This window comes from Anabas testudineus, chromosome 1 (genome assembly GCF_900324465.2).
Source record: "Anabas testudineus chromosome 1, fAnaTes1.2, whole genome shotgun sequence".
Taxonomy (NCBI): Eukaryota; Metazoa; Chordata; class Actinopteri; order Anabantiformes; family Anabantidae; genus Anabas; species Anabas testudineus.
The window spans coordinates 18727235-18750667 of record NC_046610.1 but is presented as its reverse complement, the minus strand read 5'-3'; the positions used below and the strand labels follow the sequence as shown (position 1 = coordinate 18750667).

Sequence of the window (23433 nt, the reverse complement as noted above, 5' to 3'; positions counted from 1 at the left end):
GGTTCTTCATATTTGGCCTTGCTTATTTTCTACCCGTGTACTTTATGTGTGCAGTTGGTTTGCTGTACATAAAAACTGATTTAGTTAGAGACCAGGAGACAATGTCTGAAAAATGCAGGAAAAGTGTGGGTGCAATTTTCTTTCACTGTGCACCGCTACATGAATTCTGGCAAGAACATTGATCTTCCAATGTTAGCGTGCAATCGACCGTGTCCAGGTATTGACATTTTGCCCAAACAAAAAACAGGTAACTGTTCACTGCTCACAATTTCAATTACACGGCATAATCGACAAAGGCCATTAGTAAGGAGAAATAAGAGGACGACATAAATGCACAAAAGGAACGTGAGGCTGAACGTTTACAGCAGATATGTGGTCGGGCAGGACGATGTGTAGGACTCGGCTCTGGCTGTTGTCTTCACTGGCTTTTTTCTTCTCAACTTCTCTGGCTCATGGATCGGACATGTAAGTTATGAGTTGTAGCTTATTAATGCACATTTTTCTATGGATGTTTCACAAGTTGTGAAAGGGTTCCCATTGTTTGTTCTCATTTTATATGAATAAACCTTCTGTCATATTTATTTACCAGTGTATCCAATTTGCGCTGTTTGTGTTCACGTTATCAATGGTACATGAACCAATCAAAGAACAAAGCCAAGAACAAAAAAATTAAGAATTCAACAAACTGTACACGATAAAATTTGACTTGACTGTTCAGTAATTAGAAATGTTGTGGACAAGTGAAAAACAAAAGCATTTTTACTAATCCAGCTCCAATTATATTGATATAATTCTGACAGTTTGTTTTTATTGACTCGATATTGACAATGAGACGAGTAAATTTAATTTGATACTGGGGTGATGCACTTTATTTTCTGAGTTACGGTCTTTGACTCGTCAAACAAAACATCCTATATACCAACATGGTGTCTAATATATTGACAGTGTCTCAGAAATTATTCTGAAGCAACTGCGAAAAAATTTTAATGGCAACAAAACCAGGGATTACCCACATTTGTAACCAGTTTACAGACCAATAGTTTACATTTGAGATTGTCAAATGTTGCCAGTGTGTTTTCCTAAATGCTGTTTTGAGTTTGTGCAATGATTTATTACAACAGCGACATTTATCAGAGTCCAGAATAATGATGAAATGTTTTGTTGATCTAGAGCTGGATCTTATCCAAGATCATCAATAGATAACTAATTTTGTGTTCAGTCCATGTTGAGAAAAAGTGTTGGGTGAACAGAATCTTTCTTATGCTCAAATATAATTTGAGAAAAATAGGAACAGTAAATCAGTAAATCTGAATGTTTGTCATTAAGTTAGATTACTAAATAAATGTGTGGTTCTTTCTGTACAGTGGTTTCATTGGCTTGATCTTTTCCCACTGCTCTGCAGGAAGGTAATGTCTGCCCCTAATGTGCTGCGCATAGGAACGACAGAAAATATTTTTGTGGAGTGTCAAGACTGTGCCGATGAGAATGAGCTCAGAGTTGAAATCAGTGTAATGAAGTATCCAACCAAATCAGAACAGCTGGCAAACACATTTGTGAACCTTAACAGGATGAACAAATTCCAAAGCTTTGGACAAATAAAGGTAAACTAAGAAAAATGCTGAAATAGATGTTACAGTTATTTGTGTTCGTTACCCAAAGTAAATTATTTAAATTTTATTATGAATACAAACAAAATAAGAAATCTAAGTTTTGCATCTATACCTACTCACTACATAGTCCCATTCTGCTCCTCACACACAGCTTGTGCCTCTACATATGGTTTTAGATCCCTGATAGAGACTTCTATAAGGATCCCAGCGTTAATCAGTATGTCTTCCTGCAAGCTAAGTTCCCAGATGTAGAACTGGAGAAAGTCGTCTTGGTCTCTTTCCAGTTTGGTTACATCTTCATTCAGACTGACAAGACCCTCTATATACCCAACAGTAAAGGTGGGTGCACTGCTACATCACGGATCAGTTTTTGTACACGTACTCTTGTAACATGCTTCTGTTCTGCTAATAGAATTGTGGAATGTAATATTATATGTCTAGCATATTAAGATACTGTAATATTAAATGTATTGATTCTTATATTTTTGAAGCAGAACACCCAGTATTTAATTTAATAAAAATGCAAGTGCATGGTCCATGTAATTGTTTCATGTCTGGTTGGAAGGTTTTATCTAACAGTATAAAGTGTGTAAATGAACCTTTATTTTGATAGAAGTAGAAAGGTCAATAACATAACTAGATACATCTTCTTTCAACACTTAACAAGCAAGGATCAGGAGTTAGTAATGTCTTCATTTTTAGTTCATTACAGGATATTTGCACTGACGCCTGACATGCAGCCTGTACAGAGGGATAACGAGACCCAATTGGATGCATCTATTGTCATTAACATTGTGGTATTGTACTTGCACTATAAGCGCAGAATTTAATACCATCATTTAGTCATTTAAGATGTTTACCATACTTTCAGCACTTCTCCAACATGCATGTAAAATATCTAAAACATGTAATAACAGTTACAGTAAATGTTGACTTGAAACGACACATCCATCCATCTCACTATAGAGAAGAAGTCAGGCAATCATAACTGGATAATCTTTACTATTATTTGGGTAATCTTTTCAAAATATCCCGGGAATCCACCAAAAAATGTATTTAGATAGAAAACTGTGATAGTTACTTGACCTAAATGAGTGTCAAAAGACTAGCATGCTGTGTTAATGAATTTAAAGTGCTGATTCACTATGAATACATGTTTCTTATTGTAGACTCCTGAGGGCGTTATTTTACCTCTTGATCCAGTCTCTGTGAAATCAGGGGTCTACTCTGGAGATTACCAACTTGGTGAAATTGTCAGGTAAATGTTTGTTTCATGGTTATTTATCATTGTATGCATGTATGTAGTTAAGTTAGGTAAATAGTGTTAACAAGATGTGTGTGCACTGGACAGTGCAATGACCCAGATATCATGACTGCATTTACATGCACTTAAGTAACCAGGTTGTTCAGAGAAACTACCTTTCTTTGGTAATTGAGAAACCAGAGAACCAGAGAGAAAGCAAACATCCCGGTTATTCAGCTAGATAGCTACCTGGACTTCATCCTGCAGGCCACATAGTACAAAGTCTGCATAATTTCTGAGTGGATACAGCAGGTAATGGTCCGGGATATTTACAGTGATCGAGGGGGTGTTTCCTTTAAGCCAATTCGCCCAGAAGAACATCAGAAAGTTTAGTAGTTAAAACTAGCTTTTTGTTGTTGGATAATGCTTATTTCCTTCAGGAAACAAGAGTTATAGACATTAAATGTCGTTTCTAATCAACATTAGAAATAACATAATCTAAAATCTAAACTCAGCTCTACACAGCGACCACCCTGAAATCAAATTCTATTTACATAATTTCCCCAAGTGGGAAAGTACAGTCACCTGGACTTTCTCCTGATAGTCCAGAGTGCATATGTGATGGCTTTGGTTACTTCAGTACATGTAAAGACACTGATTGTGTGTTGTTAGGGTCACATTAGTCTGCTTTGATGGAAATGACAGAATTGCACTGGAAGCAGGTGATACATGGTCACTTTTAGTGATAGTTGGCCCAGTACAATGTTAAATTATGTATTTACAGTTTTCTGTCAGTTGCTAACAAGAATTGCTCAATACTGAAACTACATTTTAAAAACTCCTCACACAGTCTCCATTACAAATCTCAGCTAAACAGTTCATCTGACCTCCAAAAGTCTGTTTCTCACTATCAGGACACATCATACATCTAGATGTACGAGAGTAGCTCATTTAAGTCTCACACTACACAAAAAAATCCACACTTTTAGCAGAGCACGTTAATAATAATAATAATAATATACTTTACTGATTCCCTTGGGGAAATTGTGGTTGGACAAATGCCAGACAGTACATATTGGCACTTCTACTGGGGGGTCAGTGCCTTGTCCAAGGCCACTTCAACATGTAGCCACAAGGAACTGGGAATCAAACCAAATTAAGGAGACCCCCACACCACACATACGTGTCTGATTTTCTGATTTTATTGTAGTGTACTAATTGTGTGTGTGTGTGTGTGTGTGTGTGTGTGTGTGTGTGTGTGTGTGTGTGTAGTCCTGGACTGTGGAAAGTGGTGGCAAAATTCTACAGCAAACCACAAATCAGTTTCTCTGCAGAATTTGAGGTCAAAGAATACGGTGAGTTCACTTTGAGCTGTTGAGCTGTTATTACAAACCTAAACCAGGTTTACTTCCTTTTTAACCTGATGTTGAGCACATACTTATGTACGTTAAAATTTTCAGTGCTTCCCAGTTTTGAGGTTAAATTGATGACTAAGAACTCCTTCTTCTACGTGGACAGTGAGGAGCTCACCATCAACATTAAAGCTACGTACGTAAAGGGCCTGTTTTTGTTTTTTGTTTGTTTTTTATCTAGGTTTTATTAGTACATTAATAAAGTAAAGAGGATAGCTCTGTTGGTTTCTTTTAATTTATATGTCAAGTCTATATACTTTTACTTATTTTTAAAATGCTCTTTTAGGTATCTGTTTGGTGAGGAGGTGGATGGGTCAGCCTTTGGGGTATTTGGGGTTATGCATGAAGATCAAAAGAGGAGCTTTCCTGGATCTCTTCAAAGAGTGCCGGTCAGTAAATACCTACACACTTGCCCTATTGCCTTTTTCCCTTTGTGCTTTAATTTACAAAGACAAAGCAAAGCACCAATCTCGACTTTGTTTTACATCTTAGTATTTTTCCAGTGCTGTTACGTAGTTAAGGAAACTGCTTTCTAAGTTTCTTCTTATTTATTATTTTAAATTAGATTGTAAAAGGGGAAGGAAGCATCACACTGAAGAAAGAGCACATCACACAGGCCGTCCAAAACATCCTCGACTTGGTGGGGACTTCCTTATTTGTAGCTGTCAGTGTGCTGACGGAGAGCGGTAAGAAAGAGAAGGAGTTTGTGTCCATGTGCTGTTGTCCGTTTGTACTTGTGTGGAGAAATTCTAGCATAACACTGCAGTGAGGACGTTTTTACTGAGTTAACCTTAACGTTACTAAGGTTAGTTAGCCGTAGCTTTAGTTTTGTTGTCAGAGAAATAAAATAATTGAAAAAACTCACTGATGTAAGATAAACTTAAAGCAAAGCAGCATTTAGCTGGGTCTGATTTACTAAAGGTTTTAGTGTATTAAATCATGTGCAAAGTTGACACCTACAGAAAACTGAATGAAGACGTAGTTTTTTGAAATTGCACCTTTGCCTTCATAAATATGTAAAGAGGGGCATTTTGCCTAAGTTAGCAAAATACAAGGAGAAGAAATGTACAAATACAATGTGATTTTTTTATTAGTAATTTGGGGTTTTTGTGTCTGAATTTAATACCTTTAAATGACAGTTGCAATCGTTTGTGCACAGTAGGCTGAGGCCGTACTCTCATGTAACAGTCACACCTCTGAGAATCCCTCCTACCCCCATTAAGAATGTCTTTACGTGCAACCAACCTGGTGGATGTATGAATTTGGCCTGATTGTTCTGGGGATGGATGAAAAGGCAGAAAAATAAATTGAAGACAGGTTATGTTTAAGGCCTCCATCTATTTAGAGTGAGGGTGTTTACTGGATTTGCACATGTAGAGCTTCCCTCACCCCTCTCTCAAACCGCTTGCCGGCACTGTCCAATTTGTGTCCATCATTATCCTCAAATGGGTGTCCTTTGGGTGACCAAAAGTTCAGGTGAGCAATGCAAAATACTTAATAATTAGTTGCTTATTTTTCTGTCATTGTAAAGGAAATGAGATGGCAGAGGCAGAGTTAAGAAATATCCAGATCGTCACATCACCTTACACCATCCACTTCAAGAAAACGCCCAAATATTTCAAACCAGGAATGTCCTTTGATCTTGCGGTAATGTACATATTTTCTTTTACAAAACTGAAAAATATTAAGTATCAATTAATAAATATTTAATCCATTAGAATACATAAATTGTCACATTTAAAATTAGTCATCACAGATACAAATTTTTATCACTGTTAATTTCCAGCTAAAATCTTATGAAGTTTCGATATGTTAAGTATTATGTCTCCAAAACTATGAAATTGGCTCTAATGAGGGTCTGTCTCTGTAAAGGAAGACCAAGAGCTACCTTTGCTGCAGTGCAATTTAGATTTAAAATGTTTTTTGATTGGCTGGCTTTCCCTACTTACAGTAATGATGGACTGTCTTGTGTTTCTTGCCATAATATGGATTTGTACAGTTGTAGCAGCAATATTAAGGCAAATTACTCATACCTACCCTTCCTCTGCACAAGAAAATTGATTGTCTAAAGCACATTAATGCAAAAAAATGTCACAAATTCAGTCAAAATCACATTATTTGTGTGCAGAAGAGAAATGAGGAGAAATTATAAAGCACAGGACTGAAAGTGAAGCTGGAATCATGACAAAGCCATCATCAAAGCAAAAGGTTGCTACTTTTAAGAAGCAAAAGGATCAAATATATTCTGGTTTATTGTTAATACATGTTTTTGTTGACTACATAATTCCATATTTGTCTTCAGTATTGTACAATGCTGATAATAACTTGTTCTAAGATAGTTGGTTATGATGTTTGCATGTTGAATCACAGATTGAAGTTGTCAATCCTGATGGTACTCCAGCACAAGGTGTTGTTGTAGTGATGAATGTGGACAATGTGCAGGGAATCACTGCAGCCAACGGCATGGCAAGGCTTTCCATTAATACAGTGAATGATCCTGCACCACTGAAAATCACAGTAAGTGCTACAAACTTCAATGAATAATGTTTATTGGTCAGAAATGTAGTTCAAAGACTTGCAGACCATGAGGCAGTTAAAGTTTCAACAGAGTCCAGTTTATTGCCATCACATAGGTTGAGAATACCCTTAATAGAGGGTAGAGGTGCTTCTCTCTAGTGAGGGCAGAAAAGTAAACTTCTATTTTAGACCACAAGCACATGCAATAGAAAGGTCAGTACAATCGGAATTGTTCCAGAAGCTTGTGTGTCTGCTAAATAAAAGGTGTCCTGTAACCAAAATAAATCACCACTTCAGTAGAGGAACAGTTCAAACCATCTGCAGCTGTGGGCGGAGTAAAAGTCCCCTTCCAAAGCATTCAACAAAGTTTAAACAAGGGTTTGTTAGTGCAAGAGAACACAAGCGAAAAAACAGGCAGGATAAACAAAACCAATGCCTAAGTCATAGATTATGACAGGAAAGGCTCTTAGCATAGTAGGCCTGATTTACTAAAGGTATGCGTGAACTAAATCACATGCAAACTTGATAACACCCACAAAAACGGTACAAGCTATTATGCTAGTAGTGCATACACACCACAGGCTTTACGTTAGTCGCTGAGCTTTTATTAATTACGGCACATAATCATGTGGTAACATCTGACTCATTCACGCGAGAATTCTTCACTCACTTATATGTATTTCTTCCCACATGACATAGTGATGTAATAATACTGTAGATGAGGGTTTACAAATGTTGCATTTATTGCATAATGTCAATCTAATAATTAAACTAAACCTTTATGTAAACTAAAGTTACGGTGTGTTTGTATATGTTTACTTGTGTGTTTAATTGTAGGCAACGACAAGTGATCCTAATATTTCACCTGAAAGGCAAGCATCCGCCAGCATGACAGCCCTTCCATATAAGAGCAACAACAACAATTACATGCACATAGGTAAAAACAGCCATCAGATTGGTGATGGTTGTGTGCTGTTAAACTACAATATAGGATTTTTCTACTTTTTTTATAAATGTAGCATAATTGTGATGACTGGAATGTAATTGTTGCAGGAGTGGACATGCCTGAGGTAACAATAGGAGACAACCTGAAAATCAACCTCAACCTTGTCAGGCAGGAAAATACAGAAAATGACATCACCTACCTGGTGAGAGACATTTTCCACTTGTGCTCATGTGTTTCTGTTGCTTCCTGCAGCCAGTGTCATACAGTATGTGTGTGTACTTTATGTTTTTCTAGATCCTAAGCAGAGGTCGACTGGTGAAATTTGGCAATTACAGGATGAAAGGTCAATTATTAATATCCATGATAGTTCCCATCACCAAACACATGCTGCCGTCATTCCGCATCATAGCCTACTACCATACAACACAAAATGAAGTTGTATCAGACTCTATTTGGGTGGATGTGAAGGACTCTTGCATGGGCTCGGTGAGTAACAAATCAGTGATGCCGTAGAGTTTGCTAATTGATACTCTCGAGGTTATTCATTTCATTTCATTCATTTTTCTCACATGTATGCATATTTGTAATGGATTGTTAATTTAATTATTTTCTCCCTTCCTCCTTTAGCTGAAGTTGGAATCAAAAAGTCGTTCTACATTATACGAACCTCGAAAGATGTTTGAACTGAAAATCACTGGAGATCCAGAGGCCACAGTGGGACTGGTGGCAGTGGACAAAGGCGTCTACATCCTAAACAACAAGCACCGCCTCTCCCAGAAAAAGGTTTATTGATCCGGTCTTAATTTAAAAAGCGAACACATTTTCATTTTTATGTTTTCAAAGCAACGCATTGATAAATTGACTAAATAGCCAGAAAGAATTTCGGCTTCTTTCTAATGTTAGAAATGTGTCTAGTGTCATATGAGATAGATCTTTTCGCTCACTGTATGTGTAAAACATCATATTACTTTGGAATTGTGCTTCTTATTCCACCATGTAGACTAATTACCAAACAAAAAGCCCATTCTAATTCTTTCTTTACTGACCCTTTACATGTTTGATTGTCCGTCTAAACCCAGCGTCTGTACAGTATCTGTTAGAGAAAGTGCTTCCCTCTCCACTCAAACGCTCCCTCAACCGGATGAGAACTGAGTGAAGCTGTAAATTTAGAAAATCCAACAGAGTGAGACATCTTTACTGTAGAGGATCCTGTTTCAGAAGTCACAATCTCCCGGTTATTAATTTCATTTATATCATGTCAATATTATAGGATACAACATTTTTAAGGAGGACATTCAGAATCATATTAAGTCTGATACATTATGTTAATGAGTCACACATGTATTTAATGACATTTCACTGTAGGTGTATAAATATAAGTTCAGAATGAATTATTGGAAGCAATTTGTTTAAAAACTATAAAGTATTGCATAACCTTAAGTGTCGGTATGTTTATGTGCTCAGATCTGGGACGCAGTGGAGAATTACGACACTGGCTGCACACCAGGTGGAGGGAAGGACAGTATGAGTGTATTCTATGATGCCGGGCTGGTGTTTGAGTCTAACACTGCATCTGGGACTCCCTACAGACAAGGTCTATAGTGTCACTTTACTCTCCTCCTACTAGTGGCTCGTAACAAAGTATGACTGAAATTTCATGTTATTTTCACACCCACAGCCTCTTCACACACCTACTTGAACAAATGACTTCAGTTAGGCTATGCAAAATCAAGTGTTTGTTCATTGTTTGTTGATTCTGCTTAAAATTCTGTTTGTGTTGGTTCCAGAGTTAAAATGTCCAACTGTCAGCAGGAGGAAACGAGACACTGCTATAATGAACCTTACAAGTAGCTTGGGTAGGAACATCACCTCTAAATGTCCTAATTACACACAATTAATAAAATACACACACAGTTAAGTAAATAAATGTAGTTTCCAACTTTCTCCCTTCCTTTGAATTATTTGTAATTGTTTATTTAAATCAAAAGGGTATGTAAAATTATCTAACTTGACTGAGGGAGCTAGTTTTACTTTGTTCCATCTTAAATTGCTTCAATCTCAACTTCCCGGTTCACCGCACGCCTTGTAACATCTTTCTACAACTATCTTTTATCTAGTGAGTCAATATGAAGACGAAGTACAACGTGACTGTTGTTTAGACGGCATGAGGGACACTCCTGTTGCATATGACTGTGAGAGGCGCAGCGAGTACATCTTGGATGGTGCAGCCTGTATTGAGGCCTTCCTGCACTGTTGTAAGGAGATGAAAACCCAACGAGCTGAGAAGAGGGAGGGAAAACTACAACTAGCTCGCAGTAAGAGACAGGGCCAAAGGCTGGGACGGTTATACATAGCCATACTGTAAGGTATAAAAAAAGCTGTAACATTTTTTATGACACCCTAGGTGAGGAAGACGACAACAGCTACATGGACAGCAATGAAATTGTTTCTCGCACTAAGTTCCCTGAAAGTTGGCTGTGGTCAGAAATTAAACTTCCTGCTTGCACTAAATACAACTGGTGAGGCAACAAAAACATACTCTGATAATTTAATTTATGACACCACAAGCGTTTAAAGCTATTGAATCTTTTATCTTTATGTCACTATGAAACTTTTCTCTGTTTCAGTGATTCCACAATGTTAATCAGAAATGTTCCTTTGCAAGACTCAATCACCACCTGGCAGTTCACTGGCATAAGTCTGTCAAGAACCATGGGTGAGGATTCTGCGACTGAAATCTCTCGTGTTTCATCTGTTCCTCTAACTTAAATAAAAACAAGGCGTTCACCCCATGTCTATTACTCTGTCCCAATTACCTAATTTTCCCTTTTCCATGTTTAAGGACTTATTTTTTTCCTGCTTTTCAAGGTATCTGTGTAGCTGATCCATTAGAGATCATTGTCCGGAAGGAGTTCTTCATTGACCTCAGACTGCCGTACTCTGCTGTCCGTGGAGAACAAATCGAAATTAAGGCAATTCTCCACAACTACCAATCGGATCCTGCTACTGTAAGTCTGGGTGTCACAGCGCTGGCTGGGTATGACAGTAGTGAACGCTTTTCTTATGAGTGTGTCTTGGTTTACCATTTAAATCACACTTATTAAGTACCACACTGTCCTGTTGACAAGTCAGTAGAACCTTTTGAATTGTTGGGCCTAGTGTGACAGTCAGTGTATTTATTGTGTGTTTGGTAAAAAGCATAATTGTCACTACTCTACTTTTCTAAATAGCATAGTTGATAGTAATTGAACATAGTACTGTATAGTATGTGCAACAAATGCTTAAAGCTTAACATTAATAAAATTAAAGAAATGCAAGTGGACTTCAGGAAGAGCTGAAAGATCCCATTTCCACTCATTGTGTTTGGACAGTGGTGAGTGTCTTGTCTTGTTTTAGGGAATTCGCTTTAGCCATTGTTTTTTGTTTCTCACCTTTTTCTTTCTTGGTATTACAGTCTTCTTTTTGTTATTAGTTTCCTACTGCATCCCTTTGTTTTTCTATTTGTTTTCAAGGTCCGTGTGGATCTGACTGAGATGGAGCATATATGCAGTTCAGCTTCAAAGCGTGGGAAATATCGCCAGGAGGTTAATGTTGGGGCCAAGGCTACACGATCTGTACCGTTTGTGATTATTCCCACAAGAGATGGACAATATCGCATTGAGGTCAAAGCAAGTGTTAAAGACTCATCACTCAGTGACGGAATAGTGAAGATGCTGCTGGTGGTGGTAAGAAGACCAGGTTTTATTGTGGGTTTAGATAAATGAAATAAATTTTATGTCATGAGCTGCAGGAAGGACTCCATGGCCAGAGATGGACAGAACTGAGTAGTCAATGTTTATTTGTAATCAACAGAACACAGTAAATCAATAAAACAGTCACCAGATGGGAGGAGATGAGGTAGGGTGAGTTTGGTGGTCTGGGTTGAAAACCGGAAGTGACAAAAAACAAGATGGCCGACCAACAGAGAGCACATGGACAGAAACACAAAAGTCACAGAAGTACTACGAAGATATAATCCAACAATAATCAAACTGGGCTAAACTCGGAGGTCTAGGGGAATCCAGGTCATACACAAGTAGACAGTTCAGGGATAAATCCGACAGGCAAAATCCACAACAGTAAAACAATCCAGGTCGACACACTGGGAGATCCAAACCAAAACAGAGCAGGGAAGGTAACAATGAGGGAGCAAATAGACCAGAGGGGAAGCAGGGTCAGGTCAGGTTGGTCCAATGAGGGGGAATCCAAGGTAGACAGGGTACAGGGGTACAGGTCCAGGTACAGGTCTGGTACCGTGAGCAGGGGGAAAGACAGGGAATAAACAGAACTCACAGTACCAGGGGGTCAGGCAAGAGACGGGTCCAAAACAGGCAAAGTCCGAAAAATCCAAATAAATCAATCCACAAGAAATGCTGGATAGTGTCCGGGTGTCGAGAACAGACTATCTGGCAGACAAATCAGGTGAGCAGGCCGGTGTGGGGGAAAACCAGGTGTGACCAATCAGGTGAGTGCATGTGACCAGAACGGAAAAGGGAAACAGGAAACCGCCAAAATAAAAGCACGGGAGGAAGCACTAGCAGCAACGAGGCTGGAACCATGACATTTTATTCTGTATATTAAGTGTCTTCAGTCATCTGAAGCCAACATGTTACTGTATGTTCATAAATGATCTGCAAAGAGTACTCCAACAAATAAAATGTGCTCATTAAAGATGTGAGATGCAGTTCAGTGATTGAAAAAGTACAGAGCTCTAGAGTAACTTTGTTCACTAGTAGCACTGGTGATGCTTAAAGAAAACTTCAGGAGTCCTAGCACAAAATTGAAATGTTATGGTCCTTGCTAAGTCCTGCTGTTATTTTCTAAGTAAGAGCTGGTGTAGAGTTATGTCCTGTTATTAGATACTATAAGATGTGCCTCACACCTGACACTACAATAGTTGTTTCAACTGCCCATCCCCCGAAAAAAGCCTGTAGACCAATTACTGATTTTAGAAACCCTCCAGACGTTCTAGTCCATAGTAGCTGAAATGGCAAAAATATATACAGTGAGGGAAAAAATTATTTGAACCCCAGCTGATTTTGTAAGTTTGCCCACTAACAAAGAAATGATCAGTCTATAATTTCAATGGTAGGTTTATTTGAACAGTGAGACACAACAATGACAAAAAAAATCCAGAAAAATGCGTTTCAAAAAGAGTTATAAATTAATTTGCATTTCCATGAAGGAAATAAGTATTTGATCCCCTATCCGTCAGCAAGATCTCTAGCTCCCAGGTGGATCTTATACAGGTAACGAGCTGACATTGGCAGCCCTCTCAGCTCGTTACCTGTATAAAAGAGACCTGTCCACAGAAGCAATCAATCAATCCAGATTCCAAACTCTTCACCATGGCCAAGACCAAAGAGCTTTCCAAGGATGTCAGGGACAAGATTGTGGACCTACACAAGGCTGGAATGGGCTACAAGACCATCGCCAAGCAGCTGGGTGAGAAGGTGACAACAGTTGGTGCAATTATTCGCAAATGGAAGAAACATAAATTAACTGCCAATCTCCCTTGGTCTGGAGCTCCATGCAAGATCTCACCTCGTGGAGTTTCAATGATAATGAGAACGGTGAGGAATCAGCCAAGAACCACTCGGGAGGAACTTGTCAATGATCTCAAGGCAGCTGGGACCATAGTCACCAAAAAAACAGTTGGTAACACACTACGCCATGAAGGACTGAAATCCTGCTGTACCCGCAAGGTCCCCCTGCTCAAGAAAGCCCATCTACAGGCCCGTTTGAAGTTTGCCACTGAACATCTGACTGATTCAGAGGAAGACTGGGTGAAAGTGTTGTGGTCAGATAAGACCAAAATCGAGCTCTTTGGCATCAACTCAACTCGCTGTGTTTGGAGGAGGAGGAAGGCTGCCTATGACTCCAAAAACACCATCCCCACTGTCAAATATGGAGGTGGAAACATTATGCTTTGGGGGTGTTTTTCTGCCAAGGGGACAGGACAATTGCACCGCATCAAAGGGAGGATGGATGGGGCCATGTACCGTCAAATGTTGGGTGAGAACCTCCTTCCCTCAGTCAGGGCATTGAAAAGGGTCGTGGTTGGGTACTCCAGCATGACAATGATCCAAAACACACGGCCAAGGCAACAAATCACTGGCTCAAGAAGAAGCATATTAAGGTCATGGAGTGGCCTAGTCAGTCTCCAGACCTTAATCCCATAGAAAATCTGTGGAGGGAGCTGAAGGTTCGAGTTGCCAAACATTGGAGAGGATCTGCAAAGAGGAGTGGGCCAAAATCCCCCCGAGATGTGTGCAAACCTTGTGGCCAACTACAAGAAACGGCTGACCTCTGTGATTGCCAACAAAGGTTTTGCCACCAAGAACTAAAGCACGTTTTTCGAACGGATCAAATACTTCTTTCCTTCGTGGAAATGCAAATTAATTTATAACTCTTTTTGAAACGCATTTTTCTGGATTTTTTTTGTCATTGTTGTGTCTCACTGTTCAAGTACACCTACCATTGAAATTATAGACTGATCATTTCTTTGTTAGTGGGCAAACTTACAAAATCAGCTGGGGTTCAAATAATTTTTTCCCTCACTGTATATATATATATTTCCGGCTTTTTGTCAGTATATAGAGACAGAAAACAAGAGAGTGGGCTATGACACGACGACAGAGCCTACACACAACCCCAGCTGAGAGTTGAACTGTGAATATTGCATTCATTTTACTAAGTATCTACCATAACCATAAAACTATTACAATAATCCCTTACAGGTATATTACAGTAACATGTTTCTAAATGGGGACTTGTCCGTGTTAATTGTTCAGTTATCTGATACTTTAAGTCCAAAGTTTAATGAAGTTCAGTGTTTGTCCTAACTGTTGTTTTTCCAGCCTGAAGGTTTACTGATAAAATCACCTCAGATTGTAACACTGGACCCTGAAAAAAAGGGTGTAGGTAAGTTTAGTAGCTGCAGCTGCAGAATTTTTTTCTTGTGTAATGCCAAATTATGTCTTACTTACCACATCTTACCAAACTTACCATATCTATTTATTGAATGTGATTTAATCCCCAAACCTGAAAACTTTCTACGTTTTAGACGGCAAACAAGTGGAAACAATCAACAGTAGAATTCCTAAGAAAGATTTACTTCCAAACACACCTACTAGTACACAGATCTCTGTGACAGGTGAGAAGTGACATCACAGCCTGGTATGTAGTGAGAGTGTCTGCAGCATAACTTCTGCATTACTGGAGATTGTTATAGTTGTAATATATGTGTTCATTCTTTTTTAATGTAGTAAGTTATCATCTTACTGGGTGGGTGTCTGTTTGCAGGAACAGAGTATGCACTTGAGTTGAAGAATGAGATCGCTGGACCATCAATGGTTGATCTAGTCTACCAGCCGTCTGGATGTGGGGAGGAGAACATGATCCACATGACGCGGTTTGTCATTACAACCACATATTTGGACAAAGCTAACAAGTGGGAACCCGTGCACATTCGAAAACGTAGTGAGGCCCTGCGACACATCTATACTGGTAGGTTCACACAAATGTATTTATGCAAACGATGCAGACAAAGTTCTCACAATAATGTTAACGTGTTGCTCAAGCTGGCTTCCAACATTCAGTATAGATTCTGAATCGAAGCCATTGAATGTTTTTTGTTTGTTTTATTTAGGTTACCAGAATCAGCTGAATTATCGTAAAAAGGATGGGTCTTTCGCTGCAGGTTCCACTCACCAAAGCAGCACTTGGTGAGGCCGGCCGTGTTCCTTTCTAAATATCCTGCTCATTACATTCTGCCTGTGTGAAGTTCTTATGTTTCTGTTGCTGAGATAAATTAAATGAAATAATCATACCCTGTCCTCTCCTCTCTAAGGCTGACCGCCTATGTTGTCAAGGTGTTTGCAATGGCAAACAGTCTGGTGCCAGTGCAGAGTGAAGTTATCTGTGACGCTGTCACGTTTCTGATTCACAATGCACAACAACCTAATGGCATGTTTGGAGAACTTGGAGGGGTGTCCTACAGAGAAATGACGGTGCGTGCACTGATTCTTTAACTTTCTCATCTCGATGTTAAACAAAAGCCTGTGACAAGATCAGAAAAATTACATAGAGGTGTTTAATACTGATGATTGTAGTGATCATCATGATTCTGACATGTTTCTGTGTATGTGCACGTGTGTAGGGTGATGTGTTCGGTACAGATTCAGATGCCTCCATGACAGCCTTCTGCTTGATTGCGATGGAAGAATCACATACACTTTGTGCTGCCACTGTTGATGTGAGTACCTCGAGTGCATACCTGTTGATTTACTTTCCACTATGACTTCCTTTACTGACACGACACTACCAGAGTAGCTGTAAAAGTTTAACGTTCAGTATGGTTTGTATGTAACTGAGGGATAAGTCCAGGTCTACAGTGCTGTGTATATTCAAAGATCCTGATTTCTTTTGTTTGCATCCCCACAACATTACACTGCCCCCTCCACATTCGACCTGTGTTTGGTAGATTTACCAAACACAGGTCCCTGTTTGGATTTCGGGAACATTTTCCCGAAATGTTTAGGAGTCATCACTGTTAATGAGCTAATGTCTGTGGTAAACTGGTGACCTGTTCATTCTGCCTGTCTCTCTCATTCAGTACATGTTGGCATCAGCAGTCCTTCAAACCCCCTCTACCTACTGTATGTGTCCTCCTATTGCACCCCTTTTTTATCTCTCCCTTTTATTCAGAGATTGCCAGAGAGTATAGACAAAGCAAGGTCCTACCTGCGGAAGCGTCTATCAACCCTGATCAACCCATATGCTATTGCCATGGCATCATACGCGCTGGCCAGTGAAAACAATCTGAACCAGGAGATCCTCTACAAGTTTGCTTCCCCAGGTTATTCATACAACTGTATTCACAGTTCATAGTCCACAGATGATCAGCTCTGACAGACTCAGACAGACTGACCATTACAGCAATTGTTCAATGTATATCTTAGCTTCTCACAAGCAAGAGCATCATGATGCTGAAACAGTTCTTCTGCCATGTTTTGAATGAAAACATCTGCCATATAACAATCTAAGATAGCCATACAAAGATCTCTGTATTTTCCTCAGACTTATCCCACTGGCCTGTGCCTGGAGGACGAGCATACACACTGGAGGCCACAGCATACACTCTTCTGGCTCTGGTCAAGGCCAAGGTGAGCACATATTAGAGTATTCAGAGTCATCATTCATGGGACTACACTAAAAGGTCTGTTTTGGTTGTAGCTGTGGTGGTGTGTGCAGACACAGCAGCTACATATTAAGCCCCAAAGCAAAGCCATGGACAAACACTTGTGGACTGTATGTTTTTAAAACAGGAAATGGTGCACAAATCCTGTGATAGGGTTGAAATACTGTCCCCAGCTTGTGCAGTTTAAAATCTTCAAATGTTCACAATACTTTGGTCTTGTTTAAACCAAGGAGGATAACAAATAGAACAACATTTAATTTCCCTGTATGTCACACTTATTCAAAGTGTTGAATGACAAACCTGAATCTGAACTTTAAGGGCAGGAGATTTAGCCTTAATTTCTCCTGATTGTTCACATTACTAAATATTTTTCATCTTCTTCTCTTGCATCACTAAAGGCCTTTAAAGAAGCCAGACATGTTGTGAGATGGTTCAACAAACAGCAGAGAGCAATGGATGAAGGTTATGGATCAACTCAGGTAACTAACTGGTTTGGTTTTAACTTTATTTTTTAGGACTGTTTCACTATTTTGGAACTTATCTGGGTTCAGACAGATTTCTGTTTCCTCTACAGGCTACTTTAATAGTGTATCAGGCAGTGGCAGCGTACTGGTCCAGTGCTAAAGGACCAGAATACGACCTGAATGTTGATATCTTGTTGCCGGGCAGGTCAAAGGCTGTAAAATACAACTTTAACAGCAACAACCCCTATGCCACTAGAACATCTAAAGTAAGAACACACACAGTAGCACATTAATATCATTCTTGTTGTCTCCTATTTATTTAATCCATGTGTTTCTGTATATTTGAAATCCCCACAGGCCAGTGATATAAATCAGGATGTGACAGTGACTGCCACTGGCAAAGGAGAGGCAACGCTGACAGTAAGTAAAGCATCTGTAAAGACCCTCAGTCATTCAGGTGAGCCTGGCAAGAAAAACTTTGTGAACCTTTTGGAATTTCATGGTTTTCTGCATTAATTTGTCATAAAATATGATCTGATCTTTATCTAAGTCACAACAATACAAAAATACAGTCTGCTTGAAATAATAGTACACAAACGTTATATGTTTTCATGTTTTTATTGAACATAACATGTAAACATTCAGTGCAGGGTGGAAAAAGTATGTGAACCCCTAGCCTAATGACTTCTCCAAGAGCTAATTGGAGCCAGGAGTGAGCCAACCTTGAGCACAATCAGTGTGATGATATTGGATGTGTTGCTGAAAGCTGTCCTGCTCTTTAAAAACAGACACTAGTTTGGGGTTCACTGGTTTCAAGAAGCACTGCCTGATGTGAACCATGCCTCGCAGGAAAGAGCTCTCAGAAGACCTACGATCAAGAATTGTTGACTTGCATGAAGCTGGAAAGGATTACAAAAGTACCTCCAAAAGCCTTGATGATCAGCACTGTTGCCACTCTCCCTAGGCATGGTTGTCCTGTAAAGATGACTGCAAGAGCACAGCGCAGAATGCTGAATGAGGTAAAGAAGCAGCCTAGAGTGTCAGCTAAAGACTTACAGAAATCTCTGGCACATGCAAACATTATTGTTGACACATCTACAATAAGGAGAGCATAGTAAATGGGAGGACACCACGGAGGAAGCCATTGCTCCCCCCAAAAAAATATCTCAGCACGTTTGAAGTTTGCAAAAGAGCACCTGGATGTTCCACAGCACTACTGGCAAAATATTCTGTGGACAGATGAAACCAAAACTGACTTGTTTGGAAAAAACACACAACACTATATGTGGAGAAAAAAAGGCACAGCACACCAACATCAAAACCTCATCCCCACCGTAAAACATGGCAGAGGGAGCATCATGGTTGGGGCTGCTTGGGGGAAGTTGTTGTCATTGATGGAAAAGTGAATTCCAGAGTTTATCAAGACATTTTGAAGGAAAACGTAAGACCATCTGTCTGCCAACTGAAGCTCCGCAGAGGATGGGTGATGCAACAGGACAATGACCCAAAGCATACATAAGCATATGTCATTCAACAAAAGAATGGCTTCAACAGAACAAAATACACCTTCTGGAGTGGCCCAGTCAGGGTCCTGACTTCAACCCGATTGAAATGCTGTGGTATGACCTTAAGAGAGTGATTCACACCAGACATCCCAAGAATATTGCTACACTGAAACAGTTTTGTGAAGAACGTTGTGCAGGTCTGATCTGCAACTACAGGAAACGTTTTGTTGAGGTTAAAAACATGAAAACATATGTTTGTGTACTATTATTTTAAGCAGACTGTGTTTTTGTTTTGTTGTAACTTTGATGAAGATCAGAGCACATATTATGTCCAATTCATGCAAAACTCCACGTAATTCCAATGGGTTCACAAAGCTTTTCTTGCCACTGGTAGCTGCAACTGTGCTGGACTTCCTTCTTGTTGGTTGAAATTCAATTCAGTTCAGTTTTATTTGTGTAGCACCAATTCACAACAGTTATCTCAAGGCACTTTACAGTCTAAGGTTTGAGACCTTACACAGTATGAATATACAAAAAATGATATAGAAAACCCAACAATCCCAACAAACCTCTATTAGAACCAGGCTCATGGTGGGCGGCCATCTGCCTCGACCAGTTGGGGTGAGTGGAAAGAAAAGAGAGAACAGAACAGCAGGCAACAAAACAAGGTGCAACAACATTGGGCAGGTCAACTGGATTCTGGAGATCTACAGCTCCAGGCAGAGGATACCTGCAGAAAAGTACAGAGAGAGAGGCGGATAGAGAGGAGGAAGCGTTAGGAAGGGGGAAATGTTACAGTAGTTATTCAAGTAGCTTCTTCACTATTTCTACTTCTATTTCTAATAGTGAAACATTTGGACCAACAAGAAAAAAATCCACTTGTCAACAAGACAATAAGAAACTTTTTTCTGAGCTTGTGTTCTTTTAACCTGTGACCGTTTTCATTTTATTATCTTATACAATATTAAAAAGCAATGCTATGTCTGTGTGACAGATGGTGTCGTTGTATTACGCTTTACCGATAGAGAAGGAGAGTGACTGTCTGAAATTTAACATGTCAGTGGCGCTCATCCCAGGTAATACAGTGTCAGTATCTATTCATTTACTCTGTTTTTGTATTGATGTCTGCTGTTCATCCATTCTTTTTTCATTTATATGAAGACATTTCATGCTTTATTTATGTTTTGTTGCTTCAGAGAAAATAGATGAAGATGAAAAGATATACAAGCTGAAAATAAAGGTTTTGTAAGTACAATAAATAAAACTAATACTGATAAGTATTGTAGTAACTTTATACAGTTAACACTTTAACACTTTCTAACCAACCTTAAAACATTTTAAATGTTTTTTTTGGTTTATAGCTGTTCAAAACTTTTTGCCATCTAAGTGTTTTATTAATTAATTATATCTATTTGAACTATTTTGTGCATTTTTTTTTTTTTATTTATTTTTTTGCAGGTATAAGGATGAGGAGCGTGATGCAACCATGTCAGTCCTGGATATTGGCTTTCTAACTGGCTTCACCATTAACACAAAAGATCTGGACTTGGTGAGATCTGCACACACAGAGCTCAATAGTCACTAATATGAGATGTGTTTTAATACTGAGACACAATTTTACATGTGTGTAGCTGTCTAAAGGACGTGCCCGCACCATTGCAAAATATAAGATGAACACCATTGAGTCAGAAAGAGGCTCACTCATCATCTACCTGGACAAGGTCAGACATCATTTCTTTTAGTGGTATGTGAATGAACCCTGGTGAAGCTGCTCAAAGCAAAGTAGGACGGCGTCGGCTTTAATATGGGGGTGATGCACTGCAATGAGCCAGAACTTCATTATCACTCATCCTGTATTTTCTCTCTGCCTTATTTGTCTGTATCTCTCCTTGGCTTTACGTTTCTCTGCAGGTTTCTCACAGACGACCAGAGGAGATCAGTTTTAGGATCCACCAGAAACTGAAAGTGGGCGTCTTACAACCAGCTGCTGTTTCTGTCTATGAATACAACAACCATGAACAGAGTAATCACTGATTCTGACTCAGGCACACAAACAAACAATCAACCTTTAAAAGAACTATTCTTTGCTGCTCATAGAGTTTAGTGTCTGCAGCAGGGTCGATCAGGATGCATCATTACAATTTTATCATATATTATTTTCCGTGTGTACTTAGCCCACATTTAGCCCAAAGTATTTACTTCCTTCTTGCAGAAACAGACTGTGTGAAATTCTACCATCCAGAGAGGAGAGCTGGAGAGCTGCTGCAGCTCTGTAGAAATGATGAATGCACATGTGCCGAAGGTGAACACATCTACTGTACATGAACATGTCACCTTTTTTCATTAGTGACACCTTCAATTCAAATATGTATTGATCACTGTTCTGTAGTTTGTCGTGCTGCATCGTTTCTAATTGACTGCATCTCTAAGGTCATGTAGTGTCCTGATCCTGTAGGTATACATTTGATCACTTTCTGCCTATGTTTCAGAAAACTGCAGTATGCAGAAGAAAGGCAAAATCAACAATGATGAGCGTACAGATAAAGCTTGTGAGACTGAAGTAAACAGCAGGATAGATTTTGGTAAGAACGGGTGAGAGCGAGACGTTGAGAGTAAGCAAGGGAGCAGGAGAGCTAATAATCTGCAACTTCTGTCTTCAGTGTACAAAGTGCACATTGAAGAGTTTACAGATGGTTTGTCCACGGACATTTATTCAGTGCGGGTACTGGAAGCCATCAAAGAAGGTGAGGTCTTTTCCTTTAAACCTGAAACTATAGCATTCAAATAAGTTTGCCAAACCTAAACTCCATGACTAGTGAGGAAAATGTCAAATATACAAAATAATATACAAATAAACTAAAAAAACATCTCTCTCTTCTCCTACAGGGAGTTTGGATGTGGGACCTCAGGGTAAACTGCGCACTTTCCTCAGTTATCCACACTGCAGAGTAGCTTTAGATCTCAGCACAGGCAAAACCTACCTGATCATGGGCCGATCCAAAGACGTTTACCCAGACGACCAGAGTCAAACGTAAGTGTGTTGTGTCTGTTTGTGCTGATAATGTCAGTATTTCAACATTTGAACCGTTTCCTCTGCTTTCTCTTCTAAATCAGGTACCGCTACGTGCTAGGTGAAAGAACGTGGATCGAGTACTGGCCGACAGACACAGAGTGTCAAACACAGAAACACAACGTTACCTGTTCAGGCATCGAGGAGATGGTGCAGAAATATACTCTGTATGGATGTCGGAACTAGTTAAGTAGGAAATAAAATGATCTTTCAGAGTTGTTTTTACTTTGAATCATAATGAATTTTAAACACTATCGAACGGTTGATAATGTGAATGTGTAGTCCAGATTTGGTCAATGTGTGCCTAATAAATTACCTAAATAATCTTCAGTTGTTGTTTCATTCATGTACTTCATAAAACCTTATTTTAAATTCATTAAAACATGTATTTATTCTATCATTTACTGAAAATGTACCCTCTAGCTGTGCTATTAGCAATAAAATATAAGCCCGGTGCACCATGTACCAGTGAAACAAGATGCACTTCCTGTACTTTTGTACTTGTAGGAGGTTTAATAAACATTTACTATTTGATCAATGTGACTTAAGTATCAATTTAAGACCCTCAGGAACAGGGGATATCTGGCTAGATAGAGAAATAGAACAAAATTTGAATTCAAATTTATTACAGAGATGCAGTAATAAGATGTTGACAACAATATAACACACAAACAATTTAATACAGTTCCAAGAAGGGAAGGCTGAGCTGTAAAGGTGGGCTGGGTGATGGTTAGGTGGAGGGAGTGGGTAACATGAAGACAAGGGTGAAGTAGGAAGGGGTAAAGGTGGGTTGACTTAGAGGTGGAGGAATGGGGTTAGGGAGGAGTAATGGGGGTTAGGGGGGAGTAATGGGGGTTAGGGAGGAGTAATGGGGAGTGGGTAAGGCTGGAGGTGAGGATTTCAGGAACAGGGGTACTCTGCTACAGCTACCTACAGTTCTTTGTCTTTCCCCTTGTCTTCATTTGTCTCTCTTTCTTTTTTTGTCATTGACTTGTTTCTCGTCACTCAGCTGTTGTTCACTTCCCACCTTGTCACCTTCTTTGTTCTCAGTCTTTTCTGCTGCTTGGTCTTTTACTTTAAGAGTCATAGCTCTGTTGAGCGTAGTATTCCGTCAACTCTCAGCAGCAATGATTTTATGAATTTCTTTACAAATAGAATCATAACTGTTAGAGAAAAAAATGATCAGATCCTGCCTGCATACAGCATGGACTGTACAACAACAATTCATCTGCAAGGCCACGCTCGTACTTAGACTGTTTCCTCCCCGTATGTCATTCTGAATTAATTTCAGTAATTAATTCCTCTAAACCATCAATATGTCTCTTAGATCCCATCCCGACTAGACTCCTCAAGGATGTCTTACCTTTCATCAGCACGTCCATATTAGATCAGATTGATCTGTCTTTACAAATAGGCTACGTACCA

The 23433-nt window shown here is 39.3% G+C and overlaps 1 protein-coding gene across 1 annotated transcript; it reads left to right on the top strand.

Annotated features, from left to right (window-relative positions):
- The first annotated feature begins 198 nt into the window (after positions 1 to 198).
- LOC113162369 (complement C3-like) lies at positions 199 to 22263 on the top strand. Its single transcript, XM_026360454.1, has 43 exons — positions 199 to 465; positions 1403 to 1601; positions 1787 to 1949; positions 2313 to 2407; positions 2780 to 2868; positions 4126 to 4208; positions 4314 to 4401; positions 4552 to 4654; positions 4831 to 4951; positions 5797 to 5912; positions 6636 to 6782; positions 7620 to 7719; positions 7836 to 7930; positions 8023 to 8214; positions 8356 to 8511; positions 9193 to 9322; positions 9516 to 9584; positions 9846 to 10043; positions 10133 to 10247; positions 10356 to 10444; positions 10597 to 10736; positions 11241 to 11453; positions 14628 to 14691; positions 14834 to 14923; positions 15073 to 15276; positions 15419 to 15494; positions 15620 to 15779; positions 15929 to 16024; positions 16477 to 16627; positions 16849 to 16934; positions 17368 to 17448; positions 17544 to 17699; positions 17791 to 17853; positions 19933 to 20014; positions 20135 to 20183; positions 20397 to 20487; positions 20570 to 20659; positions 20850 to 20961; positions 21151 to 21240; positions 21428 to 21520; positions 21599 to 21682; positions 21825 to 21969; positions 22053 to 22263. Exons 1-43 carry the CDS (start codon positions 371 to 373, stop codon positions 22192 to 22194), a joined length of 5001 nt encoding a protein of 1666 aa, XP_026216239.1. The 5' UTR covers positions 199 to 370; the 3' UTR covers positions 22195 to 22263.
- Positions 22264 to 23433: the final 1170 nt, after the last annotated feature.